The sequence below is a fragment of the Mobula birostris genome, chromosome 9, assembly GCF_030028105.1.
Source record: "Mobula birostris isolate sMobBir1 chromosome 9, sMobBir1.hap1, whole genome shotgun sequence".
Lineage (NCBI taxonomy): Eukaryota > Metazoa > Chordata > Chondrichthyes > Myliobatiformes > Myliobatidae > Mobula > Mobula birostris.
The window spans coordinates 32,862,859-32,885,112 of NC_092378.1; the positions used below are offsets into that span (position 1 = coordinate 32,862,859).

The following is a 22,254-nucleotide window of genomic DNA, read 5'->3' on the forward strand; positions in this document are numbered from 1 at the left end:
CTAATCAATCTCTCTTTATCCACCTTATGTCTGCTAATACATCCAATACTTCTTTTGTAATCATAATATTCTAGAATTTTACCATCCCAACTGAAACATCCAGCAAACAATGTCTTCCTCTTTAGTGAAAACAGATCAAAATGTTAATTAAAATCCTTGTCCACATCCTTTGGCTCCACTTGCAGATTTGCACTTCAGTTCATAAAGGGTCCTGCTATTCCCCTAGCTACCCTCTCGTTGGATTTTCTTTAAGCTTAACTGCCATTGAGATTTCATAGCCCTTCCTTATCTTCCCAAGTTTTTAACCTTACACTGTATGTGCTCCTGAAATGCTCTATACTTAGTAGATGCTTCCAATTTTTCCTTTATCAGACCCCAAATATCCCTTGACATCCATAGTTCCCTGGGCCTGCTCTTCATACTCTTTACCTTTACAGAAACAGTTTGGAGCTGAACTTATACAATTTCATTTTAGATTGGCTCCCAATTCCCAAATGTAGATTCCCTAGAAGAAGTTGCCCCCCACTAAGTTTACTAGGTCCTTTCTAACGATATTAAAATTGGTCACCCCCCCAGTTCAAATGTATAGCTTCTGATCTATCTTCATTGCTTTCTGTAATTTCTGTGAAACCTATCTAGTTATGCTTACTATCTCCAAAGTGCCTTCCCACCGACACTTGTCCAGTTTCAATCCATTAGTTCAGGTCAAACACTACCAAGTGCCCAGTAGGACTATTTATGTACTGGCACAGAGTTCTCACGATGCACTTTGAAAATTTAGCTCCACAATAATCCTTTAACATTAAGGTAATCTGTTTAATATCAGAGGAATTGAAGTCAGTAAATTGACTTATTATTGTCATATATACAGTGGAAAAAAAACTTGTCTTGAATATTACTCAGAAAAATCAAGTCATGATAACAGTGTATTTAAGTACTACAAGATAAAAAATAGAATGCAGAGTAAAGTGTAAAAGCTATAGAACAAGTGCAGTGCAGATAAATGAGGTGGATTGTGAGATCAACAGTCCATCTTATTGTACCAGAGGTCCACTCAGGAGTTTGATAACAGTAGGACAGAAGTCATCCTTGAACCTGGTGGTATATTCTTTCATGCTTTGGTATCTTCTACCCAATGGGAGAGTTGAGGAGAGAGTATGTTTAGGATGAGTGAGGTTTTGGATTATGTTGAAAACTTTAATAATAATAATAAAAACTTAGTTTTAGAGCCCTTTTCATACAGACGACGTAATTCAAAGTGCTTTACAATGGGATAAAGTGCAAACGTGAAAATGAAAATAAAAATATATATCAAAATAAAAGACAAAAAGATGTTTAGTTAAAAGCAAGATTAAATAAATAGGTTTAGAGTTGGCGTTTAAGGGTGTGTACTGATTCTGTATCCCTTATAGTTTTAGGTATTGAATTTCACAGATTATGAGTATAGTTCAAAACAGCAGACCTGCCAATTATCTTTTGAAAGTTATTGTTTAAATTTAAGAGACTGGCAGAAGAACACCAGAGCGTTTGAGCAGGATGAGAAAACCAAAATGATCCGTTGATATACTCTGGCCACTGACTATTAAGAGCTTTAAATACATGTAAGAGAACTTTAAAATCAAATCTAAAAGATACAGGAAGCCACTGCAGAGTGGCTAGGATGGGAGTAATATATTCCTTCATTGTGGCTTTACCGAGGCAGCAAAAAGTGTAGGTAGAGTCCATTGAGGGGAGGCTGGTTTCTGTGATATGCTGAGCTGTGTCCACAACTCTCTGCAGTGTCTTGCATCATGGACAGAGTAGCTGCCATACCAAGCCCTGATGCATCCAGATAAGATGATTTCTATGGTGCACCAATAAAAATCAGTGAGGGTCAAAGGGGACATGCCAAATTTCTTTAACCTCCTGAGAAAGTGAAGTATTGGTGCATTTACTTGGCCGAGGCAGCAATGTGGTTTGACCAGAACAGGCTATTGGTGACATAGGAACTTGAAGCTCCCAGCTCTCTCAACCTCATCACTACTGATGTCAACAGGACCATTTGCACCACTGACTCCCCCCTTCCTGAAGGCAGTAACCAGCACTTTTGTTTTGCCGACATTGAGGAAAACATTTTTGTCATGCCACCATGTCACTGAGCTCTCTACCTCCTTCCTGTGTTCTGAGTCATTGTATGTGGCCCACTACAGTGGTATCGTCCGTAATCTTGTAGATAAAGTTAGAGAAAAATCTGACCATGCAGTCACAAGTGTATAGGGAGTAGATACAGCCTTGTGGGGCACCGATGTTGAGGGTAATCATGGCAGAGGTGTTGTTACCTATCCTTATGGATTACAGTCTGTTTGTTAAGATCCTTTGCATCTATAACCTTATTTCTCATACTTGTCTGTGATTTGCTTACCTATCTGCTGGTCTAGCTCCCTGTGACTGTTGGGAGATTTGCAATGCAATGGCAACAAAATAATCACTGCCTTTTTATTTCTAAATTCTACACCCATGGCATAATTTGAAGAGCTTTTTCAGCTATCTTCCCTCATTAGTGCAGTGATGGTCTACATGATCAATAATGCATTGCTCTCCGAAATATGTGAAACTTCTAGATCCTGGAATGTTGGGTTGCTAGATCTTCCCTAATTGCAACAGTGTGACTTTCACATGTGATGATCAATGTTCTAAGTTAATCTGCCTTACCTTGCATTAAAATAGATGCATTTTAGCCTTCCATTCCTCCCAAGTGGCTTATCATTGCATGTCTGTTCTGCTTACTGGATAGTATAGACAGAACAACAGAAATTAAACCATGTAAAGAAACACAAACATGTGTAAAATTAGAAACCTGAATACAGAATTAACTCATGTTTGTAATCCAGTCCAGGAAATGCAACATACTTTTAGGTTATATTCCAGACTGCAATGCTGCCATATTTTCATTGCATTATACATAAACGATCTTATTCCTGCTGCCTGTTATTCTTTTCCAGAACAGCTCTCTTTATCATATGTTATTAACTTCAAAATGCTCTACCAAGCCTACCTTAGATATTAAATTCATCATTTTATAGTACAGGAGCATGGTCTTCAGGCCAGCTGGTCCATGCTAACCTAGATGCTTATTGGCACTAATTCCATTTGCCTACATTTTGGCCCATCTCCCTTGAAACATTTTCTATTCTTGTATCTGTCCAAATGCCTTTTAAACATCGTGTTTGTAACTGCTTCTCCACCGGCAGCATGTTAAATACACCCGCCAAAATCTTGCCCCTCAAATTTCCTTTTAAGTTTTCTCCATGAACCTTAATAACTGGCTGTCAGTGTAGTGGCATCAGCACCGGACGTTGAGGTGAATGGTCCTGAATTCAATTCCCACTTTCCACCTATGCTGGGTTGAGTATCGAGCAGGCAACTTGGCCTCGTAAAAAAAACACAGTCAAATGCTATGGAACGGCAAAAATAAAATGCCGTCCGATATGCCACAAGGTGCAAAAAAGAACAACTAACCATACGCCTATAGACTCCCCTATCCTGAGAAAAGGCAGTGACTATCTAGGCCACTCATAATTTTCCAAACCTTTATGATGCCACCCCTCAGCATCCTTTGCTCCAAGGTAAGCAATGAAACTTGTTGAGGCTTTTCTTAAAACAGTGCAGGCAACATTCCTTACCTGTCCCCTCTCTTGCTTAATCACTTTTTCATATTGTGTGGTGACCAGAACTGCAGATAGTACTCCAAATGCATTTTAACCAATAATTTGCACAACTGTAATATGGCATTCTAACTCATACATTCAGTGCTGTGCCTTGGCCAATGAAGGCAAGCATACGCTGAGCTGTAGTCTATAAACAGCAGCGTGACATAAGTAACACCTGGATAATAGTAATACTTACATCAGGCTTCTGTTTGTTGACTATGGCTCAATGTTCAACACAATCATACCCTCAGTTCTATTCAAAAAGCTCCAAAATCTTAGCCTCGGCGCCTCGCTTTGCAGCTAGATCCTTGACTTCCTCACTGGGAGACCACAATCTGTGCAGATTGGAAACAGCATCTCCTCCTCATTGACATTCAATACTGACGCACCTCGAGGAGGTGTGATTAACCCACTGTTCTACTCTCTCTACACCCACAACTGTGTGGCTAGGCGCAGCTCAAACACCATCTAGGTTTGCCAATGACACAACTGCTTTTGACAGGATTTCAGATGGTGACGAGGAGGGGTACAGGAGCGAGATAGATCAACTGGTTGAGTGGTGCCTTGCACTCACCATCAGTATGACCAAGGAATTAGTTGCATTATTGTCTAGTATGGAGGGGCCACTGCACAGGATCAGAAAAAGCTGCAGAAAGTTGTAAACTCTGCCGCTTTATCATAGGCACTAACCTCCCCCTCATCAAGGACACCTTCAAAAGGTGGCATCCATTGCTAAGGACCACCGTCACCCAGAACATACCCCTTATTGCTACCATCAAGGAGGAGGTACAGTAGCCTGAAGACACATACTGAGCATTTCAGTAACAGCTTCTTCCCCCGCCATCAGATTTCTGAACAGACAATGAACCCACGAATATTTCTGTAGTAATTTTTCGCTCGCTTTTTGCACTGCACTACTTGTTTAATTTATTTTTTAATATATACTTTGAATTGTAATTTATATTTTTTTCTTATTATGTATTGCAATACACTGCTGCTGTAAAACAACAGATTTCATGACATATGCTGGTAATATTAATCCTGATTCAGATTCTGATATGCTTTCTTCGCATTACTGTGTTGCAACTTTCAGGGAATACGTTCTTGTATCTCAAAGTGTTGTAATTCTGTAACACTTCCCAGGGACCAGCCATTCACTGTCCTGAGTTAACTTCTCAAAATGCATCACTTTTCCCTTGTCTGAATTCTGTCAATTATTCCCTTGCCCCTCTAACTTATGCCATTTTTATTTGACTTTTAATTGATTTTCAAGCCATTCATGAATATCCAAATTGCTCAGCCACCATTATAGAACCTGGTATTGATAGTGGTGGTTGGGAGGAGTGAAGTGCGTAGGGATAGCAAAGGAATTTCAGAACCTCAGTAAGTATTGTTAAAAAAAATTAAGTTTGGACACAAAAGAAAGCTCTCCTATAGGTCTTACATCATCAATGATACTCATAACGCCCATTCATTTTCGGACTAGAATGAAGATTAATAAGCCTTGCATGAACATGGGTAGCATATACAGTATTCATAAAATTGGTACCAATGTGTTAAGGCTCATCATTATCAGTAGATTCATCAACAAGTAAACTGCATTTTTTCATGAATCAATTTTCACCTTGTTCCATATCACCATCATCATGCTAAATGGGATAGCCTTAGAATACACCTGCAGCTCAAAATAAGACATCCAGGAGCTACCTGAAGCAGCAGAATGATATTCCACTGCAATCTGTAAGATCCTTTCTGTCACTATAGTGGTCAATGCCAGGTTCAGTGAGAAGTTCCGAAGGATATGCTGAAAGCAACATGAAGCAAACCTAAAACTGAGGGATGCATGGCAGCGCTGTGTACCAAAGAATAAAATAATATGCAGTCGACGGAGATAGTCAACCACACAACCAGTAAATCAGATCAAAGCTTCGCAGACCTGCTGCATCTTGATGCAAATGGTAGTAGGTAATTAAACAACTCTTGAGAGACAGATCTCCAAAAACATGGTCAACATTGGATGCACTGAGGATGTGATTTCTAGTGACAATGCTGAGGCATTGTTAACTCTAATCCATTTACTCTAATCCCATTTTATTTGCCCACATTCGCCTCAACTCCCTCAGGTTTGTACTTTTACACTATTGTACTTCAAATTACTATTTAACTTTCTCCTGGGATTCCCTCCATTAAAGAAACCACTCTTCTCACTCCAATGTGATATCAAGAAGTGGCAAAGAGCACTGAACACACTAAAAGTTAGGGACAGGATATCCCAGATGTATCACTGAAGATCTGTGCTACAGAACTAGGTATTAATGAAGTCAAGATGTTCCATTACAGTTGCAACATTGGCATCTCCTTAACAATATGGAAAATTGAGGAGGTGTCTTCCATTCATTAAATAACTAACACATCTAATCTAGCTTTTTGCTGCCTGATGCTCTCAACCATCAGAAAAAAATGATGAAACATGTCATTGATAGTGCTTTAAAGTGAAGATTACTCTCTGATGACATGTTCACTGATGCTTTGTTTTGGTTTTAGCAAGTCACTTGGTCCAGACCTCATTATTAGCCTTGATCCATGCATAAACCAAAGAGTTGAATTCTAGTAGTGAATTGGAAAATAACATTCAGACAACATTTGAGCATTAGGGAACTCTGTAAAACTGAAGTCAAATCAAATCAAGAGGTAACCACAACAATGCCTACATACCTTTCTCAAAAAAAAGACAGATGTGGTTGTTAGTGTGTATCTTGATTCTATTGTTGCATGTCTAGGTTTAGGTTTGAGTACTAGAATCTAAGTTAGTGAGCCATTGTCCACTTAATGAGAATACAACCAAACAGGTAAAATTGAGAATTATTTAATTTCTTTAAAGTGCTTTAATTTTATATTTGATATATTCAATATTCAATTCCATCTACCAAATCTGTCTCTAACCTCCAAGAAGACCACAACCTTGTCATAGGGTTTGAAGGCTTGCATGCCTCAATGACCCAGAGAGCCATGTTGGCTGGAGTCAAGGCTTTGTGCAGTGGCTTTTGGTAGGGTCAAAGGGTAGAGGCCAGACTGAGAGTGGTCCAGCAGTCCTCCAGGTTCAGGGGTTCAGCTCAGGGCTAACAACCCTGACTGGACAACTTACAGAAATACCAGTGAAAAATCCTTCTATATTTGTGTGCGACTGAGGACCCTGATCCACAGCTGGGCATAACTGGTAGTAAGTAAGTAATCTGTTTCTAAATTTCATTAACTGTGGAGTCATAGAGTCATAAAGCACTTGTTACCCATTGAGTCTGTGCCAACCATCAAGGACCCATTTACTCTAACCCCATTTTATTCACCCCACATTCCCCTCAACTCCCTCAGATTTGTGCTTTTACACTACTATACTTCAGAAAATATTAAAGAAAAAAGGTTAACACAGCCCATTGCAAGAATTCTCAGTTTCCTGAAGACTTCCAATAGTACAGAAAGTACTCCTGGCTGAAACAAGGATCTCTTTTATTTTCTCACAGCTCAATGGCCTTAATCACATTTTTTAACATCACATTCTATTAAGATTCATGACTGTTTATTATAAGAGAAATTTACCATATACTGTATGCATGAGTAATAGTTGATTGAAATTTAGAATTCAGTTTTTCCAGTGAATCATCATTATTTAGGAACTGCCAATTAATAAAATGCAAATTTTAACCACATCATCAGCACCAGCCTACCCACCATCAAGGACATATATACCAAAAGGTGCCAGGAAAGGGCCAGTAACATCATCCCACATCCTGCTCATGGACTGTTTGTCCCACTCCCATCAGGGAGGAGGCTACATAGCATCGATCAGACGCAAAAACAGTTACTGACCCCAAGCAGTAGGCTGATCAACAGCTCCACCCACTAACTCCATTACTACTTTATTATTTCCTGTCAGTCATCTATGTACAGCCTAGCATCACTTTATGGACATAACTATCAATCTATGTATATAAGCTATCTTATGTGTTTACATTATTGTGCTCTTTATCTTTTTTGGGATTTTTTATGTGCTGCATCAGATTGAAGTAACAATTATTTGATTCTCCTTTACATTTGTGTGCAGGAAATGATATTAAACAATCTTGAATGTTGTTTCACCATGTTGGTGGCATTGGCAAGATAAAACGAATGCACCTGATAAACTAGCCAGTAAGGACCATGAGCTTTGCTTTTTTTTGCATTTCAGATGGCTACTAGTTTCTTTTTTAAATACCTGATGATCTTTATATTCATGCAGACATTTTGTATTCAGAAAATGTAAATATTTAAAATAAATTCACCCTACAAAGAATAAGTTTCCAATTTTGGTTTTAATATTTTTGGTTAACAGCCTTGCAAAGTAATCACCCTTGTTGCTACATGCATTGGTACAACTACCTTAATCCTAATTGTATCCATTGGGTGTCTTCTTTTCAGACAACATTTTTTAGATTGTATGTTAAAACTATCCAGACAATGAAACAAACAAGATATAAAAATGCCTAAAAGGAAGCTAAAGGCTCAATTCTTGATCTCCCAATTAAAAAGGGTTGTTCTCATTCAAGGATTGAAATAACAATTCTGCCTTGATATCTAAATATCTCTCAAATAAAAGGCATGCAATAAAGTTCTGAAGATCATCCTCTTTCTTTCTGCAGAAGTCCATGTATCAGTGACTTCCATATTCCCTGAAGTTCCAGAAACAAAACACAGCAGGACTTAAGCCTATAGATGCATTTGATTAGATGACATTGATTTTTTTCCCTGTACTTCAGTGAGAATTTAACATCAACACTTGTATTAGCACTGCAATAAGCACACAGAGGCCTAAACTGGAGAAAACTGAAGATGGTAGCTTTTTTTCCCATCCAAAGCATAGCTATCCTTGTACTTCATGCCATGGAAGAAGCTTGCTTTTGTTCCTCCTGCTCTTGTTCACCATCTCCCATCAGTGGCTGGCGCTTTTTAAGCTCCCGGTGGTATTTTGCCATCAAGGAGGCATATATGCAGCCATATGCTCCAGCTACCACCATCATGATGCAAACAATTCCACATAAGACTCCAGCAATGATGACTGTCCCAATGGCTCGCCTGACACTGGCTGGACGGTAACGTTGTCTTGCACAATCCGAGGTATGAGTGTACTGCGGCCTTGAGGTGATGAGTTCTTGCCTCACACAGGGAGGGGCAGTGACTGTTTTTTTATTTACTGAAGATTTGTTTTCGTCCTCCAATTGGATACAATAGTTGAACATCTCTATTGGAATTACTCTGAGATCTTTCCCTCGGAGGCCCTTTGGCAGGGAACATTCAATTCCATCAAGCTTCCCACCTAGTTTTAGGATCGGAAAAATCATTTAAAGAATTTAAGTCGCTATACAATTCGGTGTATAATAACTTTACAAAATTATCATCTGCTTAAAAATTAGTTTAGCTTTACATTTGTCCAGAAATTATTAGCAATAAATTTTCTCTTTCCTTTTCACTCAGCCATATCACATTTGATTTTCAATTGGGAAGCCACACCTGGTTAATTTTGTCCCTGTAGGTATGCAACATGTGAAATCCCAGGAACATAGCTCAGTATTTTTCATATTTTAAATGGAAATTATTAAGTTACTGCAATTAACATGTGTTATTCTCCACTGGAAACACGAATTCATAACAAAATCATTTGCTGTCTCATTGAAATACCCTTTCAGTAAGAGGCATAAGACAAAAATAAGTTACATTTCTATATCACCTTTGACAGAGTTATGTATTTTATTTCACTTTTCTATGGAATTATCATTGAAAAGCTAAAACTAAGCATCATGAAGTGATATATTAGCATAGGTGTTTAAAAGGTACATTTTATGTAACACTTTAAAGGATAAAAAGTAGTAGAGAAAGGGCAAATTTTAGTGAATTCCAAATGTTATGACAAAGGTAGTCAATGCTTGGTCAACCAAGGTGTAGCAAAAGGAACTGTGGAAATTCAAGAATTAGGGAAGCTCTTTAAGCTAAAAGAGATGGGTTTATGGATGGTTCAAGGATGGAAAGAGTAGGGTAATAGGAGAACTAGGACAAACACGTTAAAATTGAGGCTTTGCCAGATCAGGAGTAATGTAATCATGGCAAATTTTTGGTAATGTGAATAGAACGTGGTACAGTGTTGCACAATGTTAAATTAGTACACAGAAATTTCAGTAAGATAGTATTTCTGAATTTCTAAAGCTAACAAAGGCAGGGATGAAAGTTTAGCAACAGATGAACGTTAGGGAGAAGATGCATATCGCTTTGATGGAAGAATCAGAAACTGATCTCCAAGACTAAATATTTTTGTTTATTCATTTACAGAAGCAAGTAGTGGTGTTGTCTGGAATCTGGATTTTGGGAAAGAGCCGGTCTTTGGTCTTACTAATATTTATAAAGTAATCACAACAAAGAATATTCATTAACAGCCAATTGTTCAAGTCACTCTGCCTCACTGCTATACTGATTGTGATCATCCATTACAAAAAATAGAAATGGAGCTTGTTATCTTCCCATTCAGGCTCATTAATACATATATGCTTGGACTGAATTTTATTCCAAGTGTTGACTTGGTCTTGGAGGAATTAAAATTCAACTCAAGATAGCAAATATATTTGTAGCTGTATTGATTTGTTCCACTCACCTTTGTACTGGAACCACTCCATCCAGTGTTTGAAATCCCTCAGACTGCAGTCGCACTCCCAGGGGTTCCCACCAAGCTGTAATTGCTGAAGAACTCCAAGTGGCTCAAAGACCTCTCTTTCAAGATTAGGCATCCTATTCTCTTCCAAATTCAACCAGGTCAAGTTCTGCATTTCATCAAATAAAAGTAGTGGAATCTGAGAGAGACCATTAACAGAAAGGTCTAACCTCTGCAGGTTGGTGGTTTTATAGAAGATATTTTTATCCAGGCTTCGAATGCTGTTGTTTCGCAAATTGAGGTCAATCAGATTCCTGATGTAATCAAATGCATCCGATGGTAGTTGGTCCAGGTAGTTGTTGGACAGGTCCAGCTTCTCCAATGTGGTAAAATTAGTGAATGTGAGAGCCTGGAAGGTTCTGAGTTTATTGTTACTGAGTGAGAGAAATTTAATGTTTGATGGAATGTCTGTTGGGATGGTCACCAAGCCAAGATTGCTGCAATCCACTTCATAAGTTTTACAAGAGCAGTGCATGGGACACGCCGACAAAGTGTTAACAATAGTAAGCATTGCAAAGAGCAACAATGGGGGACCTGTGAAGGAGCAGAGACATAGAAATCAGAAATTTCAGTGGTTACTAATGCATGGTATACTGTCTCATAATGGAAAGGTCACATGGCATTACCCTGGACATAGATCATTGTAACAGTCAGAAACAAAAGCAACATGATCTAGATCAACAGACAATCACAGTGGGTATACCCTTCTCTTTTTCATTAGCCCAAGTTCAGGATTAAGGATCATGTTCTTTTCTCAGAAAAGTTAGTAAATTTATGTAAGTCTACATTGATTCCTCGTGAGTCTTGCAGCAGAGAAGTAGCCCCTTCAGAGTCTGTGTTGACCTTCAAGCATCGATTTACACAAATTCTGCACTAATTCCTTCTCTTCAGATTCTCATCAACTCCTTCCTTCCATATTCCACCATTCACCTTCTAGGGGCAATTTATAATGGCCAGTTCAGTTACGAACACAAATGTGTTTGGGATTTGGGAAGTTGAAGTACCCAGAGGAAACCCATGTAGTCACATGGAGGATGTGCAATCTCCACTTGGACAGTATCAGAGATCAGAACCGAACCCTAGTCATTACAACTGTGGGGTAGCAGCTCTTTTAGTTGTGCCATTTTGCCACCTAGAGTGAGTATCTTTCACAAAAAGTTTACTCACATAAAAAAACTGTGGAAAGATTAAAAAAAGATTAAAAATTCAACCCTTAGCTATTGAATTCAAAGGGCTTATGGTTTGAGATCATTTTCAACCACTTTGTGATTACATAAAACAGATAGAAATTACAGAAAGATCAGGTGGGTGGAGAATTTGTCCTCTGAGATCTCAGCTAAAATTTGATCAGAACATACCAGACAATGAGAGAAAATTTGAACCTTGAGGTTTGCTGCTGCTTCATTATCCTAACTGGGATTTTTCTGTGGCTGTAAAAACAGATCATTACTGGCTGAAAGTAAATGGTTAGCAGAGCAAATATGGACCTACATTCATGATGAATTTCCCTCGTGTCCTCCAACAGCCTCCTCTTGGGACTACCATGTGCAAGTTTCCAATTGGCATTTTGAACAACACCAACCCTTAATTTACTTACCAAATGAAACCTCAAACATTCACTTGTATGCTTGAGTGAACAAATCAACAAAATCTTGGAGCTCAGCTTTCAGTGTGTGCACAAAAATAAGTTTTGTTGCATATTGCAGTTCAACTGCGGAGGTTCAGTTAACTTTAGTTTTGGAGTGTAGGTCTTTCCTATTAGTTCTGGAGATTAGCTCCACTCCTAGATGAAACTGAAGATGAGGGCAATCTTATGACCAAAAAAAAACTGAAAAAAGTGTTGGGGCAATGCTTAACATTGGACTTCACTGTGACTTTTTTTTCTGGAGGCTTGCTGGTTGGTATCATGGAGCAACAAAAGATGAAAGCAAATTTCTCTGCAATTCAATAGAAAGAGGATGTTGCACAATCCCTCTCAATTCATGGTCTCAGTGGCTTAAGTGACGTTAGGGAGGTTATGCCACCTTCTGCACTTTTGTTTGTGTTGTTGACAAAGGGTGATGATCATATCTTTTGGGTCTCTGAATGGACAGGATTCACACTGTGATTTGAGGTGACAACTGAGTAATAGGAATACTAAAATAATATCTGTATCAGCCCTAGACTTGCAAGCTCCTCCCAGTCTCCATCCAGCTAGCAGGAGTCATCTAGCACTTGTTTCCAATGCATCGCCTGCAGCCTATTTAAACCGAGCTCTCACCCACAATCCGTTCACTTATACAAGCTAGCCAGCCTCAACCAGTTGCTCTTAGCATTTAGTTACTTTGTTTCCCGTGAGTTTAGTATCTGTTCTTTCTTCTTTGTGGCCCCCTCATGGCTTGTCATTTTGCAGTTTTTCGCTGCTAAATCGTCTCCGTTGCTCTGCTCTGGGCCATGTCTCCTCTGCATTTCCTGACAGAGTGAGTGAACCATCAATGACCCAGCAGAGTATGCCCATCTAAAAGAACTCGTCCACCGTATGAACACACAATCCAGAAGTAGTAGGAAACCACTGACCATCTGCTTACCGTTCTCTTCCAAATCTCCACCTTGTAACAGTCACCCTCCCTTTGAGCCCTGGATTACGGTTCCCAAACACTTCGACAGACCTCCAACCCAATGCTGCAACTTCCTGTCCCAGTCCAGCCATCTCTGTATTCTATGGACTGAGCCAAGATTGCCTTCGTCATCTCTTTCTTGACTGAGCAAGCTCTGACCTGGCCCACAAATAACTAGGGCAATAAAACCACCATTTGCAATAAATCTGAGGAAATCACCACTGAAATGCTTCAGGGTTTCGACCATCTGGGTAGTGGAATGGGGGGAGGCGGATTGGATACTTCACCTGCTCTGTGCTGGAGTACCCTGTGGAATCAGGACCCTCTCCAGTGGAGAGCAGCTGAAATGCAGAAGTGCTATTGGCCCATTGTCATCATGGCCTCTTGGAGTACTTGAAAGATGAGTTGTCTACCTAGGAGATGCCCACAGACCTCAGAAACCTCATCACGCAGGCCTCTGTATTGACAAGCTTCTTATGGAACAAAACTCCAGACCATCAGCCAGAATCCCAGTTCCATTCCCAGGCTACAGGATCCTTATTATCAACACCTTCAAGACCCATGCATTTAGAGAGAGCACCTTTAACCCCCACAAGAGCATGAGCATAGAAGGCTCAGTGGATAAACAACTTCTGTGCTTTCTGCAGAACCACCAATCACGCACACATCAAATGGCCACTGCACCTGGGAATAGGCACCACCAGGCTGAGGGACCTCCTATCTGGTAATCTCTCCCCAGCCCCTTGTTCTAGCACCGCAGTCCACCTCACACTCTCTGTCCTCCACCACACCCTGTTGGCTCTATGCACACAAGAGGCTCTGGTGGTTTCCAGTGCAACAAGCAACTTTCTGGACCAGGCTGTGTATGTGCAGCTTGGATTCCCCATTGAGCCCATCTCTCACCCCTTCAGCATCACAGCCATTGACAGATGTCCCTTAGGATCTGGAATGGTCAGAGTACACACAAGGCCTGTGCACGTGAGCATTGGAGAAGACCACAATTCCATCCAATTCCTCCTGATCAACTTACCCAACACTCACTCACTTTGGGTTACCTCTGGCTGTCCACTCATGGCCTTTACTTCGTCTGGTCATCCAGTTCACTGCTGAGTTGGAAACCCACTTGCCTGCAACCTCAGTTGACCTCACCCCATAAATCCGTGGAGATGGAGGAAACCTTCAACATCACCAAACTCCACAGGAGTACCATGACTTAGCCATCGCTTTCAGTGAAAGGCAGACCAGCACCCTAGCACCTCATAAATGATACAACTGCGTGATCGACTTCCTTCCAGGCACCACCCCTCCCTGAGGTTGTCTGTTCTCTCTCTCCTCTCCTGAGACCCAAGTCAGGAATGACTATATCACCAAAGCACTAGAGCATATCTTCATTCAAACATCCGAGTCCCCAGCTGGTGCAGGATTTTTCTTTGTCAAGGAAAAATGTGGGTGTTCGTCCCTGCATTGTCTACTGTGGACTCAACAAAATCACCATTAAGAACCGCTCCCCACTCCCCTTGCTGGATAGTGCCTTTGAAACACTCCACAGGGCCTAGATCTTCAAATTGGATCTACAGAGCACATACAACCTGGCAGGTTGATGAGTGAAAGACAGCATTCGTAACATCCACTGATAACAACAAACACTTGGTGAAGCCTTTTGGACTTTCCAACAGCCCAGCCATTTTCCAAGCCTTCATCAATGAGATCCTCCCAGATAACATCCTCATCTTCTCCATTGAGCCCAATACCACCTCTCTGATGTCCTATCAGTCCTTCAGCATCTCTTCGAAAACCAACTGTACTGCAAAGTAGAATAATGTCAGTTCCACACCCTATTCATTTCCTTCCTAGGCTATGACCTTTCACTCCAAGACGTAACCATGGACCCAGAGAAAGTACACCTGTCACTTGTCTGTGACTGTACTCCCTCAAACAGCTACAGTGCTTTTTGGGCTTCTCCAACTTCTGCCACCAGTTCATCAGAATCTACAACCAAGTCATCGCTCATCTCACCTTCCTCACCAAGTCACGAATGGATAACCTGGTCTGCTGCCATGGATCCCACTTTCGAGACGCTTCACAACCACCCCCATTCTCTGCCATCCAAACCCCTTCAGAGCTTTTGTGGTAGAACTGGAAGCATCTGACATGGGCACCAGGGCCATCCTCTCCCAGCGCGGACCAGATGAGAAGACATGCCCTTGTGCCATCTTCTCACACAACTTCAACTCTACACAATGTCATTACGGAGTAGGAGACAGGAGACTCACCATTAAGTGCAGCTTGGAGGAATAGAGACATTAGCTGATGGGAAACACTGAGCCCTTTCTGATCTGGAATGACCACCAAAACCTCATATCCATTCAAAAGACCCATTAATTCAATGCATGTCAGCTCACTGGGCCCTGTTCTTCAAGCAATTCCACTTCACCATCTCCTACCAACCCGGCTCCAAGAACACTAAAGCGGATCCCCTGTTGTGGCAATTCGACCCAGCTGAAACGAAGGCCCTCACCCATTCATTCCATCCTCCCAGATCCTTGTCCTGATTGTCTGGGACCTTAAGAACCAGGCCTTCCAGGCACTCAGTTCAAGCTTACTCCAGTGGACACATCTGACAACTGCATGAATGTGCTGGTGGCCGTGCACTCTGAGGCAGTCCACTGAGCCCACTCCTCATCTCTCTCTGGCCATCCAGGCACATGACGGACTCTGGAATTTCTGCCTTGTCAGTTCTAGTGGCCCACCATGATCACAGATGCATATCAGTTCATCACTGCCTGCCCTCAATGTGCCCAGTCCAATTCCTCCAATCAGCAACCCTCTGGGCCATGGCCCCTGCTGGTCCCTCAAAGCCCATGGTCCCACATTGTCATGGATTTCATCATCGGTTTGTCACTCTTCAATATGGCCACAGCGATCAGGACAATGGTGAACCAGTTCTCCAAGGTGGCCTACTTCATTGTTTCCGTCAGCCACTGAGACAGCAAAACTGGTTCTCCAAAATGTAGTTTGCCTCCACAGCTTCCTCCAGGACATTGTGTCAGACTGGGGCCCAGAATTCGTCTCCCACTGCTAGAGGGCCTTCTGCTCCCTCCAGCACACCTCAGTGAGTTTGTCCTCAGGCTATCATTCGCAGACCAATGGACAGGAAGAAAGAGCCAATCACGCCACCTCTAATTCTTCTCCAGTGTTTCGCCACCTCTAATTCTTCTACATGAAAGAAGTATCTGCTCCGGGCCAAGCTGTCCCACAATTTACACACTTCCTCTGCCACAGGGTATGTAACCCTTTGAAGTGCTTCATGGCTACCTACACTGTTGTTCCCTATGGAAGAACCCAACGGTGAAGGTCCTGTCTGGCTGGGCCCTGGCTCGCCACTGTCGGAATGCTTGCAGGAGGGCATGGAGAGCTATTCTAGCTGTCAACCGTGTCCACTGTCACCCGGCTAACCGCTGTCAGCACACAGCCAGATTATGCTGGCCTGTGGACTATATCTGGCTATCCACCTGACTTCTACCTACGCACACTGACTCCTGCAAGCTTTCACCCCAGGTCATTGATCCATTCAAGATTACCCATCACATCAATCCAGCCACTTACCATCTCCAACTGTTGCTGACCCTCAGGATCACACCTACCTTCCACATGTCCTGTCTCAGGCCCATTGTCTCTGAGCCCATATGACACTACACCTCCAGAATTTAGAATGCTGGAAGGTGGTCCAGGGTACACAGTTTGCTAGTTGATGGACTCACTTTGATGTGGATCGGGTGTGTAGTACCTGCTTGACTGGGAAGTACAGCCTAGAGAATGCTGTCTGGTTACATCTTAAATCCATCACTTATTGAGGAGTTCCACCGGACCCATACAGGTCATCCAGGGGCACCAGGGGCCAACCATGGTGGGGGAGGAGAGGATCTTGTCAGGCCTGCACGTGCAGGCTCCTCCCAGCAAACATGAGTCACCTGCCACTCATTTCCAACTCATCACCTGCAGACTATTAAAACCCAGCTCTCGTTCACAATACTTGTTCACTCATATGAACCAGCCAGTCTTAACCAATGTTCCCAGGCTTCAGTTACCTTGTTTCCTGTATGTTTAGTTTCTGTTCTCTCTTATTTTGTAGCCCCTTATGGCTTGTGCTTTTGCAGTTGATTATTAAAGTTATCTTTCACTGCTAAATCATCTCCACTGCTCTGGTCTTGGGTCAAGCCTCTTCTACTTTTCCTGACAATCTGTACAGTAAAACTCCAGTAATCCATGATTGCATTGTTCGAAAATCCTGATGGTCTGGCATATGGTTCACTTAGTTTCGTGCTTGAAGCTCAGATTCCAGCTCATATTGACTTTCAGCTGGAAACCTTCAAGCAACCAACACTTCTACCAATGTGGTCACTAGGAAATACAGTAGAGTCCACCTACTCCCACGTCATGCAGTTACAACACATTGTCTGGCCCTGCATCTCTCTTTATTTAGTTATATTCTGTTTTAATACAGTATATTTCTAAATACTTATTATTATCCAATTACTGGTGCTTAAATTACAGTTGTAGAATTGCTGAGAAATGTAGGAAAGGGGGGTTAAAAGGAACTTACCCAGTTTTACCTGAAAAGAGAACTGAAGTCGTATCAACTGTAGTAAAAAAGGCTAGAGGAGATTTAATAGAGATTTTTAAATTATGAATGTTTTATGCTACAGAGAGAAGGGTAACTGGGGTCAGTAATGAAGAAGTCATGATTGAAATTCACAAAGAGATAGATATTGGGAGAAGATTTTGATCAAAGAGTATCTATAATAGAAATCTTTAGTATTAAAGCAGGCCTTAGTACCCAGTGCTTCTGTCTGCAATACAATTTGTCGTCTTTTGTATAAGGGTGCAAAGACAAGCTGAAGAAATGAGAGATAACAACTGAATGGGTCTGATTCTTTTGGTATTTATCTATAGATGAATTGGCAAAAAGAATAGTTCTTTGCCATCCTGAAAAATTAAAATTTGAAATGATGCCGAGATTTCCAAAATATCAAAGGCTTTGTGATTTCTGTAAGACACTATTCTGATATTTTATTTCCAGTCAAATGTTGAGTGAGTCATTGAGTGAAATGAAAGAGTCATGCATCTTGAGGAAAATAGCTGACACCTACTTTGCTGTCAAAAGAGTAGAGAATTAGTTCCTTGGGGAAATGATCATCATTTTATTTAAAGAAAATTCAATGTCAGGTTTGCTTTCAATTGTGCATTTGTAATTTAGTATTGAAAAGACTGAGTTCTCTGACATTCTAGTGCTTAGCTTCCTTCAATGACCTTGATTGTTTAATGTGCCAACTGGAAGTAATTTGCTTTCCTATTAGATGCTTCTCTCTCCACCTCAACATTGACCAGCTAATGAACTGTATAAATATAGTTGATGCTAGTCCACGGCTATGTGATTATCTACCCCACTCACTCACTATCTCACTCTCTCTCACACTCACTCTCTCATTCTCTCTCACTCTCTCATGCTCTCACACTCTCACACTCTCTCTCTCTATCCCTTCCTCATACTTCAACCCATTTACTTTCCATATCTCATTTAATTTAATTCTCACGATTCTTTCAGAAAAATATGAGAAATTTCTTCTTATACTAAAAGGTTTTAAAATTATAAAGTTTTCACATAAAAGGAAGAAGTCTATTTCCTGGGGGGTTGGGAGTCAGTAGTGAAGAATCTGTCATCTCTAAGAGAATGAACGGAAAAGTATAAAATCTTCACAGATGATTGAAATATTAAATGATTTGTCATGAAAAATGATGCAGTGAATTTTGTCAATTAAATATATATTCATAACAGAGGACTATGGCTATGGAGAAGATTAGAACAATGTTACTAGTCCTACATTGTTATAACCTTTTACCCGCTATATCTCACATATTTCACAGTACCATGTCCACTTGACTGCCTTTTATCATTTTTATTAGACTTTAAAATTTAGGAGTATGTTGGAGCAAAGAAAATAAAAGGAAATGTAGAAAAGATGTCACCCGTAATGAAAATTATGAGTTAATAATATATTTCTACTGATCCATGGACAAGCATTAAAATTTAGAATTAATGCTAAAAGTGTACATAGGGAGTTGAGAGGATGTTTACGTAAAATTTTAATATGTAATGTTTTTAGATAATAAGCTCTTAAGGTTTAGTTGTTCGTGCATTCAACGGAGAATTTGAGAAGGGAAATGATATCTAAAGAAAATAAGCAAAAAAATGCCATAGATAAGGCCAATAGCATTACCCAGACATAGCTGGAAGATGACGGATGCATTGGTCATGATCTTTCAAGAATCACTTGATACTGGCATGGTAATGGAGGACTGGAAGATTGCAAATATCACTGCACTCTTTAAGAAGGGAGGAAAGCAAAAGAAAGGAAGTTATAGGCCAGTTAGCCTAACCTCAGTAGTTGGGAAAGTGTTGGAGTCCATTATTAAGGATGAAGTTTTGGGGTACTTGGAGACTAATGATAAAATAAGTCAAAGTCAGCATGATTTCTGTAACAGGAAAGCTTGCCTGACAAATCAGTTAGAGTTCTTCGAGGAAGAAACAAGGAAGGTGGACAAAGGAGAGGCTGTGGATGTCATTTACTTGGATTTTCAGAAGGCATTTGATAAGGTGCCACACGAGGCTGCTGAACAAGATAAAATCCTATGGTTTTACAGGAAAGATACTGGCTTAGATAGAGGAATGTTTGACAGGCAGGAGGCAGCGAGTGGGAATAAAGGGGACCTTTTCTGGTTGGATGCTAGTGACTAGTGGTGTTCTTCAAGGGTCAGAATCGGAACTGCTACTTTTCACATTGTTTGTCAAAGATTTGGTAGATAGAACTGATGGCTGTGTGGCAAAGTTTGAGGATGATACTAAGATCGCTGGAGGGGTAAGTAATGCTGAGGAAGCAATGCGATTTCAGCAGGATTTAGACAAATGGGCAAAAAAATGGCAGATGGAATACAGTGTTGGGAAATGTATGATAATGCACTTTGGTGAAAGGAACAATAGTACAGACTATTATCTAAATGGGGAGAAAATTCAAACATCAGAGGTGTAGAGGAACTTGTGAGTCCTCTTGCAAGACTCCCAGAAGGTTAATTTACAGGTTGAGTTTGTGGTAAAGAAGGCAAAAGCAATGTTGGCATTTATTTCAAGGGGAATAGAATATAAAAGCAAGGAGATAATGCTGAGGCTTTATTAGACACTGTTCAGTCTGCACTTGGAGTATTGTCTACAGTTTTAGGCCCCATATCTCAGAATGGATGAATTATCATTGGAGAGAGTCCAGAGGCAGTCCACAAGGATGATTCTGGGAATGAAGAAGTTAATATACGAGGAGCAGCATTTGGCAGCTTTGGGCCTGTACTCACTGGAATTTAGAAGAATGCTGGGGGATCTCATTGAAACCTACTGAATATTGAATTGATTAGATAGGGTGGATGTAGAGAGGATATTTCCTATGGTGGAGGTATCCAGAACTAGAGGACACAACCTCAAAATTGAGGGGCAACCTTTTAGAACAGAGTTAAATGAGGAATTTTTTTAGCCAGAGAATAGTGAATCTGTGGAATGCTCTGCCACAGACTGTGGAGGAGGCCAAGTTCGTGGGTATATTTAAGGCGGAAATTGATAGTTTGGTGATCGGTCAGAGCATCAAAGGATATAGTGAGAAGGCAGGTGTATGGGGTTGAGTGGGATCCGGGATCAGCCATGATGGAAAGGCAGAGTAGACTCAATGGGCTGAATGGCCTAATTCTGCTCCTATGTCTTATGGTCCAATAGATCCTCTATGTTCATATGGAGACTTCTTTTGTTCTCTCATCCTCCTTCATTTTTAGTAACTCTAAAATGATAATTGCAGCCAACATTGAGAAATACATGTAACAGGATAAATTTCAAGGATAATTAATACTCACTTGTCCAGGAGACCTTCCTTCCCTCCATAACAATTTTACTTCTCACAGCCTCCATCCTTAACATAATTTGTATGATATGCTGGTTTCACTCTTAGAATTGTTGATTCGTTTCTTGGGTCTGGCGTTCTGCAGAATAGGAATTGCAGTAATGTCCAAGGTCACAGGTCAGTGATAAAACCGCTTGGGTCTTCCAAACCAGGTGTAAATTATCTTTGTTATGTACAAGCAGTCATGTAATGAAATCAGTCAGATTTTTATAGCCTTTACCCAGTACTTAAGACGCTGGTGTAGAGTCAAATTAATAATGAAAATCTGTGCTATCGCTGAATGCATGCTAGTTATGATATGCTGAACCATCAGGTCGCGAGCAGTATACTTGAAATGATTGATCATAGGAGTGCTGCATAGGGGATCACACCATGTGGAAAATCCATCCTATATACAGTCCGTTCACACTTACCTTGTGGCAGCAAAGTAACTGCCTGAGATTATGAACCAGTGTCTTATTTTAGTTCACGCATTTTTACAGGATGGCAAGCCAGACACTTACTAGTCTTAAATGCTCTTGGGAAAACGTTGATGCTCTTCCTTCTGGAAACTGTGTAGTCCAATAGGAGAAGGTGCTCCCACAGGAGAGTGAGCTCCAATATTCAGAGCTAGCAACAATGAAAAGCTGATGATACATCTGATCCACATCAGATGCTGTGTGGATTGAAAGTGTTCCTGATATTGGTCTCATGCATCTGCTACCTTCGTATTCCTTGGTAATACGTAGAAGTTGTGGGTTAGGGAAATGCTGTAACAGTAGACTAGGTGAGTAACAAAATTACCTTTTATTGATAGTACACAGTGCAACCGTAGTATATTTGCAATCTAAGAGGTGAATGTTTGGAATGGTGGACAGGTAATTGAGTGAAATTGGGGCTGTATTCATCAACATAAGTGGATATTATTTCTAGCCAATGGACTTTTGGAATCTAAAGCAACACACACATATTGCTGGAGGAACTCAGCAGGTCAGGCAGAATCTATAGAAATGAATAAAATAGTCAACGTTTCAGGCTGAGTCCCTTCTTCAGCACTGGAAAGGAAGAGAGAAGATGCCAGAATAAAAAGGTGGTGAGAGGGGAAGAGGATAGCTTGAAGGTGATGATTGAAGACAGGTGGATGAAAAATTTAAATGATTGGAGAGAAAGGAATCTGATAAGAGTGGAGAGTAAACCACAAGAGAAAGGGAAGGAGGAGTGGACCCAGGGGAGGTGATAGGCAGGTGAGAAGAGGTAAGGGGCCA

The 22,254-nt window shown here is 40.8% G+C and overlaps 2 protein-coding genes across 2 annotated transcripts in view; one reads left to right on the plus strand and one right to left on the minus strand.

The window, feature by feature from the left end:
- The window catches only part of cacna2d4a (calcium channel, voltage-dependent, alpha 2/delta subunit 4a), a 359,181-nt gene that overhangs the window by 173,165 nt on the left and 163,762 nt on the right, over positions 1-22,254 (plus strand). The window lies entirely within an intron of this gene.
- On the minus strand, positions 8,597-15,395 carry LOC140203256 (leucine-rich repeat and transmembrane domain-containing protein 2-like). Its single transcript, XM_072269272.1, has 3 exons — positions 15,290-15,395; positions 10,363-10,953; positions 8,597-9,036 (listed from the first exon to the last, which is right to left on the minus strand). The coding sequence occupies exons 1-3, from the start codon at positions 15,393-15,395 to the stop codon at positions 8,597-8,599; spliced, it is 1,137 nt and encodes a 378-aa protein (XP_072125373.1).

Bases quoted from the DNA above. Each gene is read 5' to 3' on its own strand.
- LOC140203256 (XM_072269272.1), bottom strand. From the start codon at position 15,395: ATGGGTCTTTTGAATGGATATGAGGTTTTGGTGGTCATTCCAGATCAG. The intron at 10,954-15,289 runs GTGAGTCTCCTG...GCTCCTTCACAG, and splicing joins CCTCCAAGCTGCACTTAATG to GTCCCCCATTGTTGCTCTTT. The intron at 9,037-10,362 runs GTGAGTGGAACA...TCCTAAAACTAG, and splicing joins GGAGTGGTTCCAGTACAAAG to GTGGGAAGCTTGATGGAATT.